Raw genomic sequence first — 21430 nt, 5'->3', positions numbered from 1 at the left:
TTCCACATGCCGTGTAACTAAGCCCACAAACTAGCATGCCACAACTAGGGAGCCTGTGTGCCACAACTAAGACCTGATGCAGCCAAACACATAAATATTTAAAAAGTAAAGTAAAGCTCGTTGTTGAGGAGCAGTGGGCTGGGTATAAATTAGAGAGTGTATTGGCTGTAAGAGCAACAGAGGCCATCCCACAGTGAGAGAGGAGATCACCAGAAAGAAAGATGGATGCAGAGGGGTTGGGGAGACAATGGCAGAACCTTATCCATGTGATGCTGAGAGTGATGAATACAATGGGGGGGGAGGGCAGGAAGCAGTTGCCTTTTGAAAGGAATAGGAATCACTAGGCAGCAAAGGGCACTCCCAAAGTGGAGAAAGTAAGTGCCACACAAGACATAAAGAACAGAACAAGGGACTTCCCTAGTGGTCCACTGGTTAAGACTTCACTTTCCAAGGCAGGGGGGTGCAGGTTCAACCCCTAGTTAGTGAGTTAAGATTCCCACATGCCTCTCAACCAAAAAAAAAAAACAAAACATAGAACAAAAGCAGTATGGTAACAAATTCAATAAAGACTTTAAAAACTGTCCACGTCAAAAAAAAAAAATCTTAAAAAAAAGAACAGGAGAGCAGGATGGATAAGGAAAATGGCGGGTGGTGTGGGGGTTGTCGCCTGGGACCTGGGGGATGACGAGGGGGTAGAGGTGAGGCTGGCTGGTATTCACAGCATGGCCACAAGGGGCTCGCAGGCTATGTGAGGGGTCAGGTTTTCTATTGATGGGAATGGAGATAATTTTGCTAGGGAAGAAACGTGATTAGATGAGGAGTTGAGAAGATTGTTCTGGAAGAACATGGAAGAGGAGGCAAATGGAAGAGGCAGTGGGACTTGAAAATCATTTTTCCCATTTCTAAATCTCTGTCTCCTTGGCCCATTTTCCTGTTCTCAGTACCCACGAACCAAATAAGGGATGTCCATGGCAGGATTCCATTATAACGAAACCCCACATTGGAGAAAATAGCTTTCCAAAGTCAGACTTCTTTTTTGTTCTAACCATCATCAAATCTAACATGTGCGGTTCCTCCTGCTTCCCCAAGGCATCCTGTTCCTCTTTCACACGTCTCAGAGTATTGGCTCAAATGCATTTATGGTACATGCAACTTTGCTGGCAAACTGATGGGATTTCCCCCTCCTTTTGTTTTATTTATCCAGCACTTATTGTGTGCTTACTCCATGCCTGGCAGTGGGTAAGTGCTGAGCAATCAGACCCATTTGAGGCAGGAGACAGATGGGCCCAAACTGAGCCACTGGAGTTTGCCCCCAGTGGGCAGATACTCCAAGATGAAGATTATATAAGAATGAGAGAGGAGCTGAGCCCTGCCCAGATAAGAGATCAGGAAAGTCTCCTTGACCATTCTTGAGGTCAAGACCATTCTTGAGGTCAAGGAGACCTTCCTGACTACACATACTGAAAGGCTCCTTGGAGGTCAAAAGGGAGGGGACACCACCCCATAGTAAGTGATGTCAACCTACCCATAGGCCTCTTCACTAGAATCCTTCTTGGCTAAAGATGCATGCACACATGCCTGCAAGGACCTTGAACTAAACCAAATACAGACTCAGAACTAGGCCAAGCAAGATGATTGGCCAGAGGAAACATGGAAGAAATGCCCCCATCAGTTCCATTCAGTTCAGTCTCTCAGTCACGTCCGACTCTATGCGACCCCATGGACTGCAGCACACCAGGCTTCCCTGTCCATCACCAGCCTCTGGAGCTTGCTCAAACTCATGTCCATTGAGTTGGTGATGCCATTCAACCATCTTAACCTCTGTTGCCCCCTTCCCCTCCTGCCTTCTCTTTCCCATCATCAGGGTCTTTTCCAGAGAGTCAGTTCTTCCCATCAGGTGGCCAAAGTATTGGAGTTCCAGTTTCAGCATCAATCCTTCCAATGAACATTCAGGACTGATTTCCTTAAGGACTGACTTGCTGGATCTCCTTGCAGTCCAAGGGACTCTCAAGAGTCTTCTCCAACATCACAGATCAAAAGCATCAATTCTTTAGCACTCAGCTTCTTTATAATCCAACTCTCACATCCATACATGACTACTGGAAAAACCATAGCTTTGACTAGATGGACCTTTGTCGGCAAAGTAATGTCCCTGCCTTTAATATGCTGTCTAGGTTGGTCATAGCTTTTCTTCCAAGGAACAAGCATCTTTTAATTTCATGGCTGCAGTCACCATTTGCAGTGATTTTGGAGCCCAAGTGCCCCATCAGTTCAGTTCATATGCCCAGTATGTTTCAGTTCCAAATGCTCCATGTTGCTGCTGCTGCTAAGTCACTTCAGTCGTGTCCGACTCTGTGTGACCCCATAGACGGCAGCCCACCAGACTCCCCGGGCCCTGGGATTCTCCAGGCAAGAACACTGGAGTGGGTTGCCATTTCCTTCTCCAGTGCATGAAAGTGCAAAGTGAAAGTGAAGTCTCTCAGTCGTGTCCGACTCTTCGCAACCACATGGACTGCAGCCTACCAGGCTCCTCCATCCATGGGGTTTTCCAGGCAGAAGTACTGGAGTGGGGTACCATCCCCTTCTCCAAAATGCTCCATAAAAGTGATTAAAATCACCACAAGGGTGCAAGGCTCTCTGAGCCCACCTGGTCATCTAGCTACATGTACCCTTCTTCCTCCTTAAAGTGCCATATGCCTCCCTCATGAAACTTGGGTAAGTAAAGCACAGGATATTGCTGTTCTTCATTGGCGCCCACGGGTGCCCTGCCCAGGGGCCTCCTCACCCCTCCACCCTCCAACTCTGAGTCCTGGACCCTGGCATCTCACAGCCCTTTGGAAAGAACACTTGTTTCACTGCTTTCTGTGTCTTTGTAAGAATTCATTTCTACAAAGTCAAAGGGCCAGGGTCTCGTCACTGGCCAGTGGCTCTAGTGGCCAGGATTTGGCATTGTCATTGCCACGGCCTGACTTCAATCTCTATCTGGCAACTGAAATCCTGCTTCAAGTCGAGGCCACCTGAGATCACCTTGAGGAGTTCACATTAGGGGAGAAGACAAAATAATGACTACTCTTACGAGGTAAATGCTTAGAAAGCACTAAAACATAGCTCTGTCCAAAGGGGAATTGTCCAGGCAAGAACTACTTGAGTAGGGGAGCGGGTTGCCATTTCCTTCTCCAGGGCATCTTCCCAACCCACTAAGCCACATGTTGCTAATGCCACTCAAGCAAAGAGTGAGCTAGTAAGAGAAGATGCCCTGTTTGTAGTTAAACATGCTATGTGCTTGCAACTAGAGGCAACAGCAGGGATGTTTTCTGAAATCTGACTCACCCTGGGCATCTTGGGTCCAGAGAATAAGGAGTAGGGCAGAAACATCCCAGTCTTGAATCTCATTTCATCCAAAAGTTTTCTTGGAGTCTAAAATGACCTCTTTTCCCACAAGCAGCACCCTTTTAACATCCCTGTTCCCATCTGAAGCCACTTCTTCCCAACCTACACAGTTGGGTCTCACCACCCTTTGCTCATGCTCAGATCTGCTTGGCTGGAATTTTCAGCTGCTTGTTTACTTGGCTGGAAAATGAAACTTACAAGCCTCCTTCAGTGGAATTTTGTCTTGACACAGATCCAGGTAGAGGAAACAATACCCCTCTGTGATAAGAAGGAAAGCTGCTATGGGCAGCAGTTACAACAGGGACCACTCATGAGATGCCAGTCCAATGAAGTGTTGATGGGGGCTTCTCTCCCCGCTCTGATTTTCTTCATTTGTCTTACAGGTCTTGGGTCTTTACTTATCTCTGTAGCATAGGCTGGCTCCCTGAACCATGTGAATTACCGCCCCCTGCCCCAAGTCAGCATCAGCAGATGGTGAGGATAAGCAGCCATGCAGAAATTGAAATTTTTCAGGTTAAGCTTAGAGATGTGCAGGGAAAAAAGGCATCTTTTATTAATTAGAAGTTTATAAATTCTAGTTTCTCATATTTTTCCCTTTCAATGTCCTATCTAAAAGTGTAACATATATGTTAATTTGGAGAAGGTACTGGCAACCCTCTCCAGTATGCTTGCCTGGGAAATCCCGTGGACAGAGGAGCCTGGTGGGCTACAGTCCATGCAGTCGCAAGAGTCTGACATGACCTAGCAACTAATCCACCACCACAGAAGTTAAGTACCTGTCTGTGTCTCTGAAATCTGTACGTTATTTCCATGGTTTCAATTATTGTCTTCTTAGGTAATAACAAAAGTAGATGAATAATCCTACTTCTAGTTGATGTTGGAAAGAACGATTTTTGTCCAAGGTCCTCTTTTAAATTATGCTTATGTGACTTGGTATTTAAATAAAAGTATATCAGTGATAGCAAAGCACAGAGCCGCCACCGCACAGGACGTCAGCTTGCCCCAGCAGGTGCGCTGCACAGAATGTGTGTGACCATATGCTGCAGTCTTGGTGACATCCCATCGCTGTGGTGGAATGGGAAAGACAGACTTTGCCACTGATAATTAGGGGTACATAGTGTGAGCACTGGGGTCCAGCTTCCTGGATTAGCTCAAAGTAAATGATTTAACCTCTCTGGGTCTCATTTTCCTCCTCTGGGAAATGCAGACAATAAGAGTACCTACCTGCTAGGGCTGCAGTCATAATTAAGTGTGAGGATGCCTATAAAGTGCCAGGGCAGGGTCTAGCATGTAGACCTATCAGTCTAATGTTTGCTGAAATATACCAACAAGTGTACACTTACCTGAACTACCTCATTAATGCATGCTGCATGCTCAGTTGCTCAGTCATTCTGACTTTTTGTGACCCCGTGGACTGTAGCCCACCAGACTCCTCTGTCCATGGGATTCTCCAGGCAAGAATACTGGAGTGGGTTGCCATTTCCTCCTCCAGGGGATCTTTCCGGCCCAGGGATCAAACCCACATTCCCTGAATTGCCAGGCAGGTTCTTCACTGAGCCACCAGGGAAGCAAGCCCCCATGAGACTCTATGCACACACTGTAGTGCTCACACAGAGACATATTATTCCTGGGACAAAGAGTCATATTATTTATAAATTACCACCTTTTTTACATAAAAATATTGTATCTAAATTAGGAGGCTGGGATTAACATATATACACTACTATGTAAAAAAAAAAAAATAGATAACCAACAAGTACCTATTGTACAGCACAGGGGACTATCTATAAGGGAAAATAATCCGAAACAGAATGTGTGTGTGTGTGTGTGTGTGTATGTGAGTCTGTGTGTCTAACTGAATCACTGTGCTGTACACCTGAAACTTTCATGATACTGTAAATCCACTATGCCAAGTCGCTTCAATCATGACTTTGTGACCCCATGGACTGTAGCCTGCCTGGAACCTTTGCACATGAGGATTCTCCAGGCAAGAATACTGGAGTGGATTGCCATACCCTCCTCCAGGGGATCTTTATACATCAATTAAAATTTTTTTAAATATACTGTGCTTTTCAAAATTAAAAAAAAAAAAAAAAACAACCTTGTGTTTTCCAAACAGGAGACCTCCCATTCATGTATTTAGTCAGCCAACATTTATTGAGCACATCCTGTGGTCCAGGGACTTTTGCAGGGAATGGTTATATGAAAATGAAGGAAACCCTTATGGCCACCAGAATCTCATGGTCCTCTGGGAGAAAGCTACATAAAAGGCCATAAATGACCACAGACATGTCCAGTACCTGGTAACTCTCTGGATGATGTGCATGAGAAAACACAAGATGTGGAGCTGTCAGTTCTGCCCACCTCGGTTCAGCAAAGGCATCACCAAAGAACAGGGCTGGGACTTTAAAAAGGTGTTTGAGTTTAGTCTAATGGAGCGAAGGACCATGTACATCCCAGGAAGAATCACAGGTGTAAGAAACAGGGTCTGGTTCAGTGGTTCAAATGGTGATTCCTGAACCAGCACAAGCATCACCAGAGAATTTGTTAGAAATGTAACATCTTGGGAACAGCCCCTGTAACTCTGAGGACTGGGCCCAGCAATCTGTCTCTTAACAAGCCCTGAGCTGATTTCTTGCACAGTCAACTCTGAGAACCATGTTACAGTCAGCTGATGGTATCAAGGGAAAAAGAAAATGCATTAGCCAAACATTTGTATTTTACATAGTACAGAGCTATCTGGATATAAATTTGTCATCAAACAAAAGATGGAAGCAGTCTGCGTGATTACCTGTATTATTCAAAGGGATAAGGTGCACAGCCAGAGAAAACAAATATACAGCATAAAAGTAGAAAAGCAATAACCCTTACTATTTTATGCTAAATTTCCCAATAAACTTCCCAGTATTCAAATATAGATGCGCAGTCACCTGGCAAGAGTGACTGCCTGCCCGATGAACCGGCAGTTGTTAAACACACAGTTTTGCTAATACTAAGACCTGAGAGGGATTTCTTCATCACACTTCATTCATGAGACACTTTTTGCAGAGGTGGATGACATCCTGACAGTAAAAACCACACAAGTATAAACATCAGCATCTTATAATTCCCTGACACGGGCTTATTATCAAAGAGACTTCAGTGAAAGGAGTCCAGTGGGAGGCCTTACCAATGAAGTCAGGTTTGTAGCTCTCAGACCATCTGACTTGCATATGGACTGTATCCTCAGAAATGAAAGAGAGGTAGACACGGAAGCACCAAACATAAAAAGCCGGAGGAGGGACTTCCCTGATTGTCCAGTGGTTAAGAATCCACCTTGCAATGCAGGGGACACAGGTTTGATCCCTGGTCAGGAAACTAAGATCCCACATGCCACAGAGCAGCTAAGCCCATGCTGTCACTCTCTGGAAGCTGTGTGCCACAACTATAGAGTCCGGGAACCACCACAACAAAAGACCCACATAATCAGTGAAGATTCCATGTGCCACAACTAGGAGCCGATGCAGCCACGTAGATAAATAAACGCGAAAAAGAAGCTGGAGGAGAGGATGGGATGGTTTGAACTGAACAGAACACCGAACAGGTTTTGCATGTTGTCCTAAGAACATCAGCTTCGAACATTGTGCTGCTCTAGACTCTAAACCTCCTAAATTGAGATGTTTCTGTATCCCTTAACTTTTGCATCTTCTAGACTTGTTTTTTTTTTTCTTTCAAAAGCTTGTTACCTGATGCATTACATCTACGACACAGATCACACAATCTAGAGCTTGATTAGATTCCGACTTGTATTATTCCTGATTATTTTACATTTATGTGGTTTATTTCTTAACTAGACCATAAATTAGATAAATCCTCTCATTTCCATGTGTCCTTTGGCACAGGGAATATTTGAGAGGAGGCTTTATCTGTTTATATTTTATTGAAGTATATTTGATTTACAATGTTGTTTTAGTTTCTGCTGTACAACAAGGTGATTCAGTTATATATTTATATATACTTTCATATGCTTTTCCATTATGGTTTCTCACAAGATATTGAATATAGCTCCCTGTGCCATCCAGTAGGACCTTGTTGTTTATCCATTCTATATATACTAGTTTGTATCTGCTAACCGCAAATTCCCAATTCTTCCCTCCCCCACCCTCGCTCCCCCTCGCAAGCACAAATCTGCTATGTCTGTAAATCTCTGTTTCATAGATAAGTTCATTTGAGTCGTATTTTAGGTTCTACATAAGTGATGTCACGTTATATTTGTCTTTTTCTGACTTACTTCACTTAGTAAGATAATCCCTAGGTCCATCCATGTTGCTGCAAATGGCATTGTTTCATTCTTTCTTATGCCTGAGTAGTATCCCATTGTGTATGTGTACCACGTCGTCTTTATCCATTCCTCTGTTGATGGGCATTTAGGTTGCTTCCGTGTCTTTGCTACTGTGAGTAGTGCTGCTATGAACATAGGGGTGCATGTATCTTTTTGAGTTGTAGTTTTCTCCGGGTATATGCCCAGGAGTGAGACCACTGGATCATTTGGTAGCTTTATTTTTAGTTTCTGGAGGAACCTCCATACTGTTTTCCATGGTGGCTGCACCCATTTATTTTCCCACCAACAGTGCAGGAGGGCTCTCTTTTCTCCCAGTGGTTCTAATATGCTTGCAGCTGCCCAGCTGGGCGGGAGGGTAAACTTACTCAGATGAGTAAGCTTTAGTGGGTCTCCCATGGTTCTGCCACAGACAGGACAGGGTCTCAGCTGCTGGGGGCAGAAAGCTAGGCCTGAGCAGACCTGAAGGTTGTCCAGCAGCCTCTCTGTTTCTCTCCTGGGCTGCCGGACTCTGCATTGCTTCTCCCTGTAAGTTTGCTCCTCTCTCCTCACGTGCTCCCTCTGCAGGGCCCTTGTTTCTGCTGCCCCACAGTTTGAAACAGCACATGACTCCGGCTCCCAGCGGTGCCAGCATCAGCCCTTCCTGTAGCTGACCTTGCAGATAAGCTCACCGGTGTTCAGTGTGACTCTGGGAATGTCTTCATTTAAATTTCTAGGAGCCAGCATCTGATTAACCCAGATGAGCCTCTGCATAGATACCCCTGAGTTAGGACTTCAAACCAGGTTCAATCAACTCAGAGGTATGGTGACCACTGTAACATTCCTGGCCAGGACAGCATCAGTGGATTCTGTGGTCAGGGGACAAAATTCCCCAACGCAGGTGTCGGCTGAATGGCTACCACAACAAGGGGCACTGTTGGTGATTTCTGGGCCTTGGCACTTCTTAATACAGATCTGTACAGTGAGCTTGGTAAGAAAAGCAACAGCAACTAAAAGAAAAGAATTTCTGAGAGGAAACTTTTGATTCCAGTAGATAGAGAGATAACCACTCCAGTGTTCTTGCCTGGAGAATCCCAGGGACGGGGGAGCCTGGTGGGCTGCCATCTATGGGGTCGCACAGAGTCAGACATGACTGAAGCGACTTAGCAGCAGCAGCAGCAGCAGATAGATAGATAGGTGATAGTCTAGCTGTGAAGCAAGTTGTCCAGAATGTGCCAGAACACGTTCACAGGACTATTCAGCTGGTCATGAGAGCTGTAGACAAAAGCAACTCCATTTTCATCAGAGGCTATTTCCATTGCTTCTTTTCAAGTTGCATTGTGTCTGTATCAATTGTCATAGTTTTGTATATTTCCATTTTCCATCATGGTTTTATTTTCCATTAAACGGATTCACTCTATCATCATTTCTGCTTCTCCTAGATAAGTCAAATGGCATGCATATTTTTGTCAGCTTTTTTTTTTTTTTGAATGGACAAAAAAGTGGTGGTTTGTGTTATTCTCTGTGAAGATTATCTGTTTTACCTCCATAATGTAGGGTGGCCCCTGCCCACAACACCTCCTGAAGAGCTGTTGGCCACTGCTGGTCAAGGTGACCACATTCTCTTAGCGACTCCCAGGGAAATCCATCTGCAGGCTTAGCTGAGATAATCACACCCTCTTCTGTGTGCATGCATGCTCAGTCACGTCCAGCTCTTTGTGGCCCTGTGGACTGTAGCCCTCCAGGACCCTTTGTCCATGGGATTTCCCAGGCAAGAATACTGGAATGGGTTGCCGTCTCCTCCTCCAGGGGATCATCCCAATCCAGGGATTGAGCCCGTGTCTCCTGCATTGCAGGCGGATTCTTTACTACTGAACCACTTGGGAAGCATACACCCTCTTCTAGAATGATCCAAATGAGGGTAATCCCATGGGGAGCACATGTCCAAAGTCACATAGAGTCAGGACAGTTACCTTCCTACTTGGGTTGATGCAGAATAATGTTAGGACTTTTTATAATGTCCTGCTTCAATCATCTCCACGTAAAAGTCCTCTAAGTCCCGTGGCATTTTCCCAACCAGCAGTAAGTCTAAGACCAATATTAATGATGACTTACTAACCATTTCTCAAGGAACACTACCCTCCACCTTTTTATTCTCAAAAACCATCATGAAGCCACTTCTAAAAGCTTTGTGTGAAAGACAAAGGCAATTTTAGCTGTGTTGCCTACTGTGACCAAATTGGAGGAGATCTGGGTTGTTGTTTTGTTTTTTATATAATACCATATCTTTTGAAAGGGAAATGTTTCAAAGGCATTTATTTGTAGGAGCAGACTGATGGAAGGAGGTATTCACAAACAAAATCAAGCTACAGATGATTAGGATAGCAATTAAGTTCATGAAAAGCCAAAATACATTCTGCGTATATAAAACGGCTTAGCATTGTGCTTTGAGTAAAAGAACTGGTGTATTTCAGCCTGTGCTTATTCAAAGGTGCCCTAATGGCATTTGCACGATTTTAAGTACATAGTACATGAAAGTCTGTGAGTGGGGAAGCCTGAAAAAATGAAAGAAAATGGCATTCAGTTATCTTTTGCAGCTACAAATTCAGAAGGTCAGAAAATATCCCCAAAGTGGGCCTTTGGGCAAAATTAATTCATGTGAGTTTTCTATTTACTTTTACCCTAAAATGGCATGGCTTCATGTGTTAGTAGCATATTAATGAGAATCAGTCACTTATTTTTAAAAAATATTTAAAATTATAAGCCTGCTAAACATTCATATTGGAGAAGGTAGTGGCACCCCAGTCTAGTACTCTTGCCTGGAAGATCCCATGGACGGAGGAGCCTGGTAGGCTGCAGTCCATGGGGCCACTAAGAGTCGGACATGACTGAGCGACTTTACTTTCACTTTTCACTTCCATGCATTGGAGAAGGAAATGGCAACCCACTCCAGTGTTCTTGCCTGGAGAATCCCAGGGAAGGGGCAGCCTGGTGGGCTGCCGTCTATGGGGTCACACAGAGTCGGACACGACTGAGGTGACTTAGCAGCAAACATTCATATTGCTCTTCATTCTCAATCTCTATAGAATTGGGATTATTAGTAGAGGAAAAAATTACTAATAAAAAGTCTGCATCCATGTTGCATAGAATTTTATTCTGCCTAGAAGAAGCACTCTGTGTGTTTAGACTGTAGTGGAAACACACGAGTGAGCAGAAGAACAGAAGTGGGAGGCACCCCTCCACCACCCAGGACATTCTTACTCTTTGGAGGATTATTCTTTATCCCCTTTTAGTCTTCTCTCATGAACTTCCCAAGAAAGAAAGAATTACTGCTTTCAGATTTTCTTGCTTCTTCTGATCCCTAAATCTATTCCCTAACTCTCATGCTCAGTTGCTCAGTCGTGTCCAACTCTTTGTGACCCCATGGACTGTAGCCTGCCAGGTTCCTCTATCCATGGAATTTTTCAGGCAAGAATACCAGAGTGGGCTGCCATTTCCTCCTTCAGGGGATCTTCCCAACCTGGGGATCGAACCTGTGTCTCTTGTGTCTCCTGCATTGGCAGGTGGGTGCTTTACCACCGAGCCATCTGAGAAGCATTCTCTCACTACAGGCAGAGAAATCTCTAGTATACGCGCAGCTGTATCACTGCCTGGTTTAAATTGCGCTCATGGGTGACCACCATGAGCAGAGTCAAGTCCTTCATATTATAGCAGAGCTGACAAAAATTCTCCAGGAGTCAGCCCTAACCACCCTTGTCACTTAGGACTTGGTTCAGATGCAAGGGTCAGAAAACACATCACAGTGGTGTAGACAAAGATCCAGGTCCATTCCTTCCCCATAAACAAGATGCAGGGGTACACGTCCAGGCTGACAGACACTCTGTTCTGGCCCAGCCCATTGTCTTGGGCTGCTCCCATCCTCAGCCTCTCACTTCCACCTCATGGACCAAGATCACTCCTTAGCCAAGCCTGAAGTCTGAATTCCAGCTGAGAAAGGGGGTAAAGAAGGTATGTCCTTCACTTAAGAGTCATTTTCCAGAAACTGCACCTGCCATTTTCAATTATACTCCATTAGCCAGAATTAGTTACCTGTGTGCATCTAGAGAGACTGGGAAGCAAGTCACTACTTGGGGACAGGTTTTACTCTCAGTAAGAGAATTCCTTCTTTCTCTTCCGTTGACTGTTATAACCTGGCATGGGCAGGTCACCTGTAAAATGGGGAGAGGCAAAAAAGTGACTTGACCCTGAGATAATTCATGGAGGTTTTGTCTTCCCAGCATCTCCCCAAATTAGAACACAGTGCTCCCCCCTTCCTGGGCAGGTCCCCCACGCTGTCCTTTCTAAGGCAAGTTGTGATTGCCCAGCTGTCAGTCCTCATTGAAAGAGAGAGTAGACACCCTTCGGGTGGATCCTCTGTCTGTATGTAAAGAAAAACCAAGCACAGCAGCTCTAAATAAAGACATGCACAGAAATCAAAGTAAGAACTTGCCAGCTTTGTGAGACTGTTTTCCATCCAGTCAGCATCTTCTAACATGTAGTTTGTTTGTTTTTTCCTTGGTGCTAATAAATTACCTGCCTTGAGAATTTCCTTTACCTGTGCTGGATCGTTCCTGCTTTAGTCATCATCTGGACAGCAATGCTTCTGCCCCAGGTGTGAGAGAAGCATTGTTTCTCACACCCAGAGCTCATCTTACGGTAGCCAATACAGTCAACACATTTTCCAAGCCAGCGATGAGGGCCTGTCGTCTGATGGTAAAATCGTACTTAGGAGGACAACAAAACACCATTTTGAAGTCATAGTGAACAAGGCAAAAATGAGGGATGATCACCGTCGTCATAGAAACCCTTACAGAGGCGCATTGACTCACATTCTCCATCCTGGCTCAGAGAGGAAGGCACGAAAGACAATTTCCCTTTCTATTTTCAGCAATCTTTTACGGCCCCTTAAAACTTAATTCCAGGGCTAATTTTTCCAAGAATGCAGAGGGTAATGAGCACTGTTATTTATCTTTTTTCATGACTAGGTCACATCTCTCTCAGCATTAGTGATTTGCTGGTTGCATTTGGTCATCTGCAGCAGCAAACACTGAGCCCTGCATGGGAAGGATGCTTGGTTAATTCTTCCCGGGGATGGTGTTAGTCACACATGGGCTGGAGCAAGTGAAGTCCGGGTTGCCACTTACGAATATGAATTAGGACAGGGAAATAAAGAAGTGGCAGAAAGAAGTAGGCTTGGAATAGAATTCATGAGTAAGAAAAGAAGAAGACAAAGAATGAGGGGTGAAAGAGCAGGACCCCCATGGTAGGTATCCCAACCATTATTTAGCCATTGAGGGTTTTAGATCATCTCCCTCATTCATCGAGAAGTCACTGAATGTGTTGCTGTAATTTATAATCACTAATCAATCGATTTTCCTTTTTAAAAGACAGGAGACTAAAAGACACTGTAAGATTTTTCCCTTAGAAAGGTTAGGGTATTAAGTCATTTATCTGGTCTTAACCAGAAAGATAGATGGAGCATTTAGAAATGTTTATGATCATTTATTATCATATTTCATATATCACAGAGGAAAAGGATCAAGATCTCAATATCTTTTTACAGACATTAAGAAGAATGAAAGTTAACTTATTTTCCTTGATTCAATGTATTACTCTTTATGAAAATATAAGTGCATGTCACCAGGCTGAAAATAGCCCACTTAAATTTTAGTAAAAAATCACACTGTGCATGTTTAACTTACCAAAATAATCATCGGTTACGTCATTGAACAAATTCATCATTAATGGCCTTAAAAAGGCTCTTTGTTGGCTCTGTGTGTCCTCAGGCAACATCATCTCACATGAAATGCCATTCACAAATTAAAGATAATTACATAAATATTGAACACATGATTTCAAATAATCTCCATTTTGGAGTGAATATGTATAATTCATGTTTTTGGCTCTTGCCAGATTCACATTTTATTTAGCAAAAAATATCCACCCAAGACCCAGCTGCTTCAGAAGGAAAGATTGAAGCATTATTTCATATTATTTCATATATTGAGTTATATTATGTGGAATCATAAGATTTATTATGTGACCATAACCCAACTGGCTTCCTATTTTTGTCTTTTATTTTTAAGTCTATATTTAAAAGACAAAAATGTCCTCGATGAGACCTGTTTTATATAGAGAAACTTCCTCATGAAGCGGATTTTTCAACCTAAATTAGTTTGTGCCACAGTTTTGCTAAAAATGTGTATTTAATCTTCTGTATCCCTCCTTGCCACAGCCTACTCTTGGGATCATAACTTTGTATAAAGTAGTCCCGAGGTATTTTATGTTAAAATTTCCCTTATATTAGCTCCTCGGTGGGCAAGTTGTGATTTACAGGCTCTTCCTGAACCAGTTTCTTTCCCTCTTTGTCTCTTCAGGTGTCATTTGCTTTCTCTTCTTTAAACAGATTGTCTTCTGTGTAGACATTCTGTAGTCAGCAGACCAGGTAAACTCCCAGATTTTAACCTCAAAGCAGGGAGAACTTTAAGAGTGAGATATTCATTGATGGGACATGGAGAGGCAGAAGTTGAAGGTAAACAAACAAGCAGCATAAGAAACATGCACCCACATGCCTCCTGCCTCACCTGGAAAACCACTGGTCTCTAAAATGCCCATAAGATGGTGCCTTCCTTCCTTCCTTGGCCGCTTCCTTTTCAAACACAATAGGTGTGACTTGAACCACAGGATGAACCACCCTGGGAGATTTTTCACTGATGCATTATTTCATTAACTACTTTACCGAGTTCCCACCAGCAGCCAAGCACTCTGCTGGCCACTGAATGCATAAAACATAACCTCTGCCCTCAAGAAGCTCCTAGTTTGATAGACTGAGCAATTTCGAAAGACTCCAGTGATTAAAACCTCTCATCAACTTCATTCAATTAATCCAGAAACAGAGAGACTAGGAGGAGAAAAGGAGCTTCATAAAGCACGGTTAGAGATTTTCAACAGTTGGGCTCCCACATACAGCATATCCCATGGAACTGACAAGTCCTGATCCCTCAAGACTCCATGTTTTTCTTCATTAGGCTATACATGGGTGTTCTGTTTTGTTTTACAGGATTTTTTTTTTTTTTTTACAACTAAACCAATTATCTCTCCCTGTCTATCTAAAATTACATTTGTGATTTTTTGGAAAGTCACATTGGCCTTTCTGGACAACTCTCCATATGATAATTTTTGTATTATAGAAAGCTTTATTAAAAACAAACAAACAAGACTGTCAGGAGGAACACATTCAACTACTGATGAACTCACTCTGCTGCTGCTGCTGCTAAGTCACTTCAGTCGTGTCCGACTATGTGTGACCCCATGGACGGCAGCCCACTAGGCTCCTCTGTCCCTGGATTCACTCTACTAGAGTCCAAAGGAAGTACTCTGCCCAGAAGAACAGCAGCTTCTGGTCTTTTTTTTTTTTTTTTAAACTTTACATAATTGTATTAGTTTTGCCAAATATCAAAATGAATCCACCACAGGTATACATGTGCTCCCCATCCTGAACCCTCCCCCCTCCTCCCTCCCCATACCATCCCTCTGGGTCGTCCCAGTGCACTAGCCCCAAGCATCCAGTATCGTGCATCGAACCTGGACTGGCATCTCGTTTCATACATGATATTTTACATGTTTCAATGCCATTCTCCCAAATCTTCCCCCTCTCCCTCTCCCACAGAGTCCATAAGACTGTTCTATACATCAGTGTCTCTTTTGCTGTCTCGTACACAGGGTTATTGTTACCCTCTTTCTAAATTCCATATATATGCGTTAGTATACTGTATTGGTGTTTTTCCTTCTGGCTTACTTCACTCTGTATAATAGGCTCCAGTTTCATCCACCTCATTAGAACTGATTCAATTGTATTCTTTTTAATGGCTGAGTAATACTCCATTGTGTATATGTACCACTGCTTTCTTATCCATTCATCTGCTGATGGACATTTAGGTTGCTTCCATGTCCTGGCTATTATAAACAGTGCTGCGATGAACATTGGGGTACATGTGTCTATTTCCCTTCTGGTTTCCTCAGTGTGAATGCCCAGCAGTGGGATTGCTGGATCATAAGGCAGCTTCTGGTCTTGAAGGAAGGGGAAGGCTTGGGATGACTGCGTTTCACTCAGCTGCATCTGTAGGAGTTATTTCTCTCCCAGGCACACCCGACCCTTGGGTTCAGGCCCTTCATGTTTCCTCAGGAATGTTTCAAGAGTCTTTCCTTTGTCCATCTTGCCATAGCTTGTAAATATTTACCATGAACTCTTAAACCAGCAAAAGGAGATGTCCTGATAGTCAAATGAGCTGATTCAAGCTTATTTGTTCTTCATCTGCTCTCAGTTTGTAGACAAGAAACTCTTAATTCTCTGATGACAGAAATACATGGGCAGGTCTTCTCTACAGCTCTGATGTCTTTGCCCTACCATTAGTTTTTCCAATTCTAATTACCATGGGAAAGCGGGGATTGTTTGCTGTAATTGTCACCATGGCATTCTAATGGGAAAGTATGTGAAAGAAGATAACAGAAATATATCCTAAAGTTGGCACCCCACTCCAGTACTTTTGCCTGGAAAATCCCATGGACGGAGGAGCCTGGTAGGCTGCAGTCCATGGGGTCGCTAAGAGTCGGACATGACTGAGCGACTTCACTTCCACTTTTCACTTTCATGCATTGGATAAGGAAATGGCAACCCACTCCAGTGTTCTTGCCTGGAGAATCCCAGGGACGGGGGAGCCTGGTGGGCTGCCATCTCTGGGGTCACACAGAGTTGGGCACGACTGAGGTGACTTAGCAGCAGCAGCCTCTTTTACTTACGTTTTCCACTCACATATATGGAGTGCTTGTGTGTCTATATGGCCCAACTGGTATGAGGTGAAGTGAAAGTAAAAGTGTTAGTTGCTCAGCTGTGTGAGACACCGTGGACTGGAGCCCAAACAGGCTCCTCTAGCCATGGAATTCTCCAGGCAAAAATACTGGAGTGGGCAGCCATTCCCTTCTCCAGGGGATCTTCCCAACCCAGGGGTTGAACCCAGGTCTCCTTCTTTGCAGGTGGATTCTTTACCACTGAGCCACCAGGGAAGCCCCTGGTATGAGGTAGGGAGATGTACAGGTGACTGAGAAGTAAACTAACCTCAGGGAGCTTGAGCTAGTGGGGAAAACATGGGACAAAGCATTCCAGAGGAGCTGGAGAGTATGCAGCACATGCTCTGCAAGCACAGAACTAATTCTCTCTGTAAGGGGGGCCAGCAAAAGCCTCCCAGAGAAACTGAACCCTTGTGGTCTGCTGGCCTGATGACTAACAGTTACAGTTAAGAATAAAAACAGAGCAGCAGGGGAGATATACAATTATTAGAACCCTGGAGGGAGGGGAAGTTTTTCTCCTAAATCATTTAAAAATAATTTAACATTTTTATAGTTTCTTTTCTGGGTTAACTAGCTTTCACCCTGTCTCTCCTATGTGACTGGGGGTGGGGGGGTGCGGTGCTGGTCTTTGCCAAGATATAGAGGTAATAGGGCTTTTCCATCAATGCATTAAAGCTCCTTTTAGGGAGAGTCAATGAGGTTCAGGTGGTAAAGAATCTGCCTGCAATGCAGGAGACACAGGTTCAACCCTTGGGGCAGGAAGATTCCATGGAAGAGGAAATGGCAACCCTCTCCAGTATTCTTGCCCCGGAAATCCCATGAACAGAGGAGCCTGGCGGGCTACCGTCCACAGGGTTGCAAAGAATCCAACAGGACTGAGGGACTACACTTTGACTTTTCCTGAGTTCTTCTGCCAGAAAACCAACTCAGTAGCAGATGCATGGGGAAAGAGCACTATCTATTTACCAAGGGAAGAGTTAACCACTGTCCCCCTCTCCTTCATTTCCCCAGGTCCTTGCGGGAGACGGGTCTGGAACCACACCCCCGGGTGTCCATGACCCCCGCGGCTTTGCCCCATCAGCGATGAAAGGGTTATCGGGCAGCCGCAGCCATCACCACGGAGTCACCTGCGATTCAGCCTGTGACTCGCTGTCGCACCACGCGGATCGCAAGCCATACCTGCTGAGCCCGGTGGAGCACCATCCGGCCGACCACCCCTACTACACTCAGCGGACCTCCTTCCAGGCCGAGTGTGTGGGCCCCTTCAGCGACCCGCTGGCCAGCAGCACCTTCCCGCGGCGGCACTACACCTCGCAGCAGGAGCTGAAGGACGAGTGTGCCCTGGTGCCCCGCACCCTGGCCACCAAGGCCAACCGCATCCCCGCCAACCTCCTGGACCAGTTTGAGAGGCAGCTACCTCTCAGCCGGGATGGCTACCACACTTTGCAGTACAAGCGCACGGCCGTGGAGCACCGCAGCGACAGCCCCGGCCGCATCCGCCACCTGGTCCACTCGGTCCAGAAGCTCTTCACCAAATCGCACTCCCTGGAGGGACCGTCCAAGGGCAGCGTCAACGGAGGCAAGGCCAGCCCGGACGAGACGCAGACCGTGAGGTACGGCAAGCGCAGCAAAAGCAAGGAGCGGCGCCCGGAGCCCAAGCCGCGCAACAACACATCCCCTGGCTGGTGGAGTTCTGACGACAACCTCGACGGCGACATGTGTATCTACCACTCCCCCTCGGGTGTGATGACCATGGGCAGGTGCCCCGACCGCTCGGCCTCTCAGTACTTTATGGAGGCCTACAACACCATCAGCGAGCAGGCGGTGAAGGCCTCCCGGAGTAACAACGACGTCAAGTGCTCCACCTGCGCCAACCTGCCCGTCACCCTAGATGCACCACTGCTCAAGAAGAGTGCCTGGTCCTCCACGCTGACCGTGAGTCGAGCCCGAGAGGTTTACCAGAAAGCCTCGGTCAACATGGACCAGGCCATGGTGAAGTCAGAGTCGTGTCAACAAGAACGTTCCTGCCAGTACCTTCAGGTACCATTTATATGGAGGGATGGGTGCTTAGAAGTTGTACCAGCTGATTGTATGGTATTTTCCCCTGGGGCCTAGTCTTGGCTCTACTGTGAATTCTCTGTGTGAACCTGAGCAAATTATTTAGCATTTTGGGGGCTGAGGGCTCCTATCAGGAAACAGGCCTGCTAGCAACCTCATCCAGTTATCTTGAGATACTGGATATAAAAGTGCTTTGAAAAGCACGCCTACAAAAAGGCAAGGAGTTATTAATGTTTTGTGTTCCTCTTTTGTCTGAGGGATTGGAGGACAAGGAGGGGAGAAAAGGGGAGTGTACACAGAATTGTAAAATAAAGCCACCTTTTTTACAAAAGTCAACAATGATCTTTGGAATTCTGGAAAGAGTTTAATTAGTTCTATTCAGGGCTTTTTGTTATTATTATTTAAGATTCTGCCCCAAGCTGTTAGTTTGGAAAAATTGATCAACATCTTCACCATTGCAATTTTCACACCACAGCGAAGCTAATCACACCCCCACCTAAGTCCTCATCCCCCAGAGCACAGGGAGTTGGGGTGATGCCCTGCACCCTGAGGAGGTGGAGATGGAGCCAGTTTGGGGACCTGACAAGTACAGCTGCAGGGACTCAGGACAACAGAGAAGAGGAGGAAAAGAAGGGGAAGCATCTGCGCAATAAAATACAATTAGTGTCAGTATGTAAATCCCACACACGCAGGCCCAAGGCCGCTCCTCCCCTCTGCAGACTCCTGTTTTTCCTACTGCCCTCCAATCCACTGAAACCAGATTTCACCTGGATAAAAATATCAGGGGAAGAGTTCCTTTCTTCCCTACTGCCTCCCTTTAGATTCATCATTTTTACTGAGACACAGCGTTTCATAAGAGGGATCCTCACATTTTTCCTTTTCAAAGTGTAGGTTTTCTCTTCCTAGCCCTCCCTTCCTAGCCTTGTCTGTATTAAAAAAGGTTTTACTGGAATATAAAATCATGACATAATCATTTCCCACTCTTAAGAATAAATGCAAGGAAAAGTCTTCCACCAAGACATTCATCTTTTTGGCTCTCTTTGGATCTCTTCTGACAAAGCTGACTCCCTTGGGAATGCTGCTACCAAGTTCTGAAAATATTCCAGACTGGCAGTCACTGGGTAGGGACAGTGCCAGACCCATCCCCAGACTTCAGAAGAGGCCACCATGGTGTGGATAGTTTTCACAAAGAACACAATATTTCCTACTGAAGGTGGCATCATTTAATTTACTATAAGGTTGTCCTCAGTTGCTCAGTCGTGCCAACTCTCTGGACCCCATGGACTGGAGCCCACCAGGCTCCTCTCTCCGTGGCACTTTCCAGGCAAGAATACTGGAATGAGTTGCCATTTCCTACTCCAGGGATCTTCCCAACCCAAGGAGCAAACCCATGTTTGGCAGCATATTCTTTACCACTGCGCCACCTGGGAAGCCCTAAAAGGTTGTTACACATGTTAATTAAGTGATCAAGAATCCCTAACAGAAGGTTAAAGCTAAAGGGATCATCTAACCAAACCTCTTCATTCAGAATATAAAAAGCTAGACTCAAAGAAAGGTAAAGGCCTTATAAGTCACACTGTTAATATATGGCAGAGGTAAGACCAGAACTCAAGACTCTTAGTTCATAGAAAAGACCATTGTAAATATTACAACTGAAAGCCTTAGAAATTCTTTAACCACATAAATCTCATCCACTACTGAGAATAAAATATTTTGATAAGGTATCTGTCTTGAAAAAGGATGTGTAATGAGACAGAAAACCTAGAAGAGGATACATTTTTGTCTATGAAGGTTCTGTGACTAATGGCAAAAACAAAATAAATTTAATTTTAAAAACTGAACCATAATCAGTAGTGATAAGATCAGATAAGAAATATCAAATTAAAGCATTTCCCTGGTGGCTCGGCAGAAAGAATTCACCTGCCAATGCAGGAGATGTGGGTTCAATCCCTGGGTCAGTAAGATCCCCTGGAGAAGGAAATGGCAACCCGTTCCAGTATTCTTGCTTGGGAAATCCCATCAACATTGGAGGCTGGTGGGCTACAGTCTGTGGGGTCGCAAAGAAGTGGACATGACTGAGCCAGCACAGCATTCTGCACAAGACTTTCAAACTGAAAAAAAAATTTTTATATATCAGTGTGGGGACATAGTAAATGCAGTGTACTCTCCCCAACCAGTATGCTAAGATGAGTTCCTCTAAAGCAAAGGAAGAAGCTGGACATTCACATGGGGGAGGAGGAATGGGACACTCCTAAGAACTGGAATCCTCTCTAGCTCTCTTCTTGCTTTACAGGGAAAGGAGAATCTATGTCCTGCAGAAGCTCCTCTTAGGAAGATAGATTTAGCCAGCACCTGTCAGCTCCCATAGAATAATTTCACTTGTAAACTCATTCTTAGAAGCAAATTTGGGAACATAGAGGGGTTTGTTTCCTAGTCATATTGCTTTGTGAAAAAGTGAAAGTGCTAGTTGCTCAGTCATGTCTGACTCTTTGAGACCCCACGGACTGTAGCCCACCAGGCTCCTCTGTCCATGGGATTCTTCATACAAGAATACTGGAGTGAGTTGCCATTTCCTTCTGCAGGGGATCTTCCCAACCCAGGGATTGAACAGGATCCTCCTGCATTGCAGCCAGATTCTCTGAGCCACCAAGAAAGCCCCAATTACAAACTAATATTGAAACTGGATGTTCAGATGTGTTCAATTTCAGTGTCAGAAAGTTTAGTGGACAAAGCATTGAACTTTAAATAAGAGGGTTTATGTTTTAGTCCCTATTGGCCACTAACTAGTTGGTGATCACT

At 44.8% G+C, this 21430-nt stretch overlaps 1 protein-coding gene across 2 annotated transcripts in view; it reads left to right on the top strand.

The window, feature by feature from the left end:
• The window catches only part of DLGAP1 (DLG associated protein 1), a 781268-nt gene that overhangs the window by 463335 nt on the left and 296503 nt on the right, over positions 1 to 21430 (top strand). For both annotated transcript variants that reach the window (XM_070778877.1, XM_070778878.1), the window contains exon 4: positions 17585 to 18613. In XM_070778877.1, coding sequence (XP_070634978.1) covers positions 17657 to 18613 — 957 coding nt within the window. In that variant the 5' untranslated portion in view covers positions 17585 to 17656. The remainder of the gene's footprint in view (positions 1 to 17584; positions 18614 to 21430) is intronic.

Source organism: Bos indicus, chromosome 24 (genome assembly GCF_029378745.1).
Source record: "Bos indicus isolate NIAB-ARS_2022 breed Sahiwal x Tharparkar chromosome 24, NIAB-ARS_B.indTharparkar_mat_pri_1.0, whole genome shotgun sequence".
Classification (NCBI taxonomy): domain Eukaryota; kingdom Metazoa; phylum Chordata; class Mammalia; order Artiodactyla; family Bovidae; genus Bos; species Bos indicus.
The sequence above is the reverse complement of the archived record's forward strand: the minus strand, read 5'-3'. Positions and strand labels throughout refer to the sequence as shown.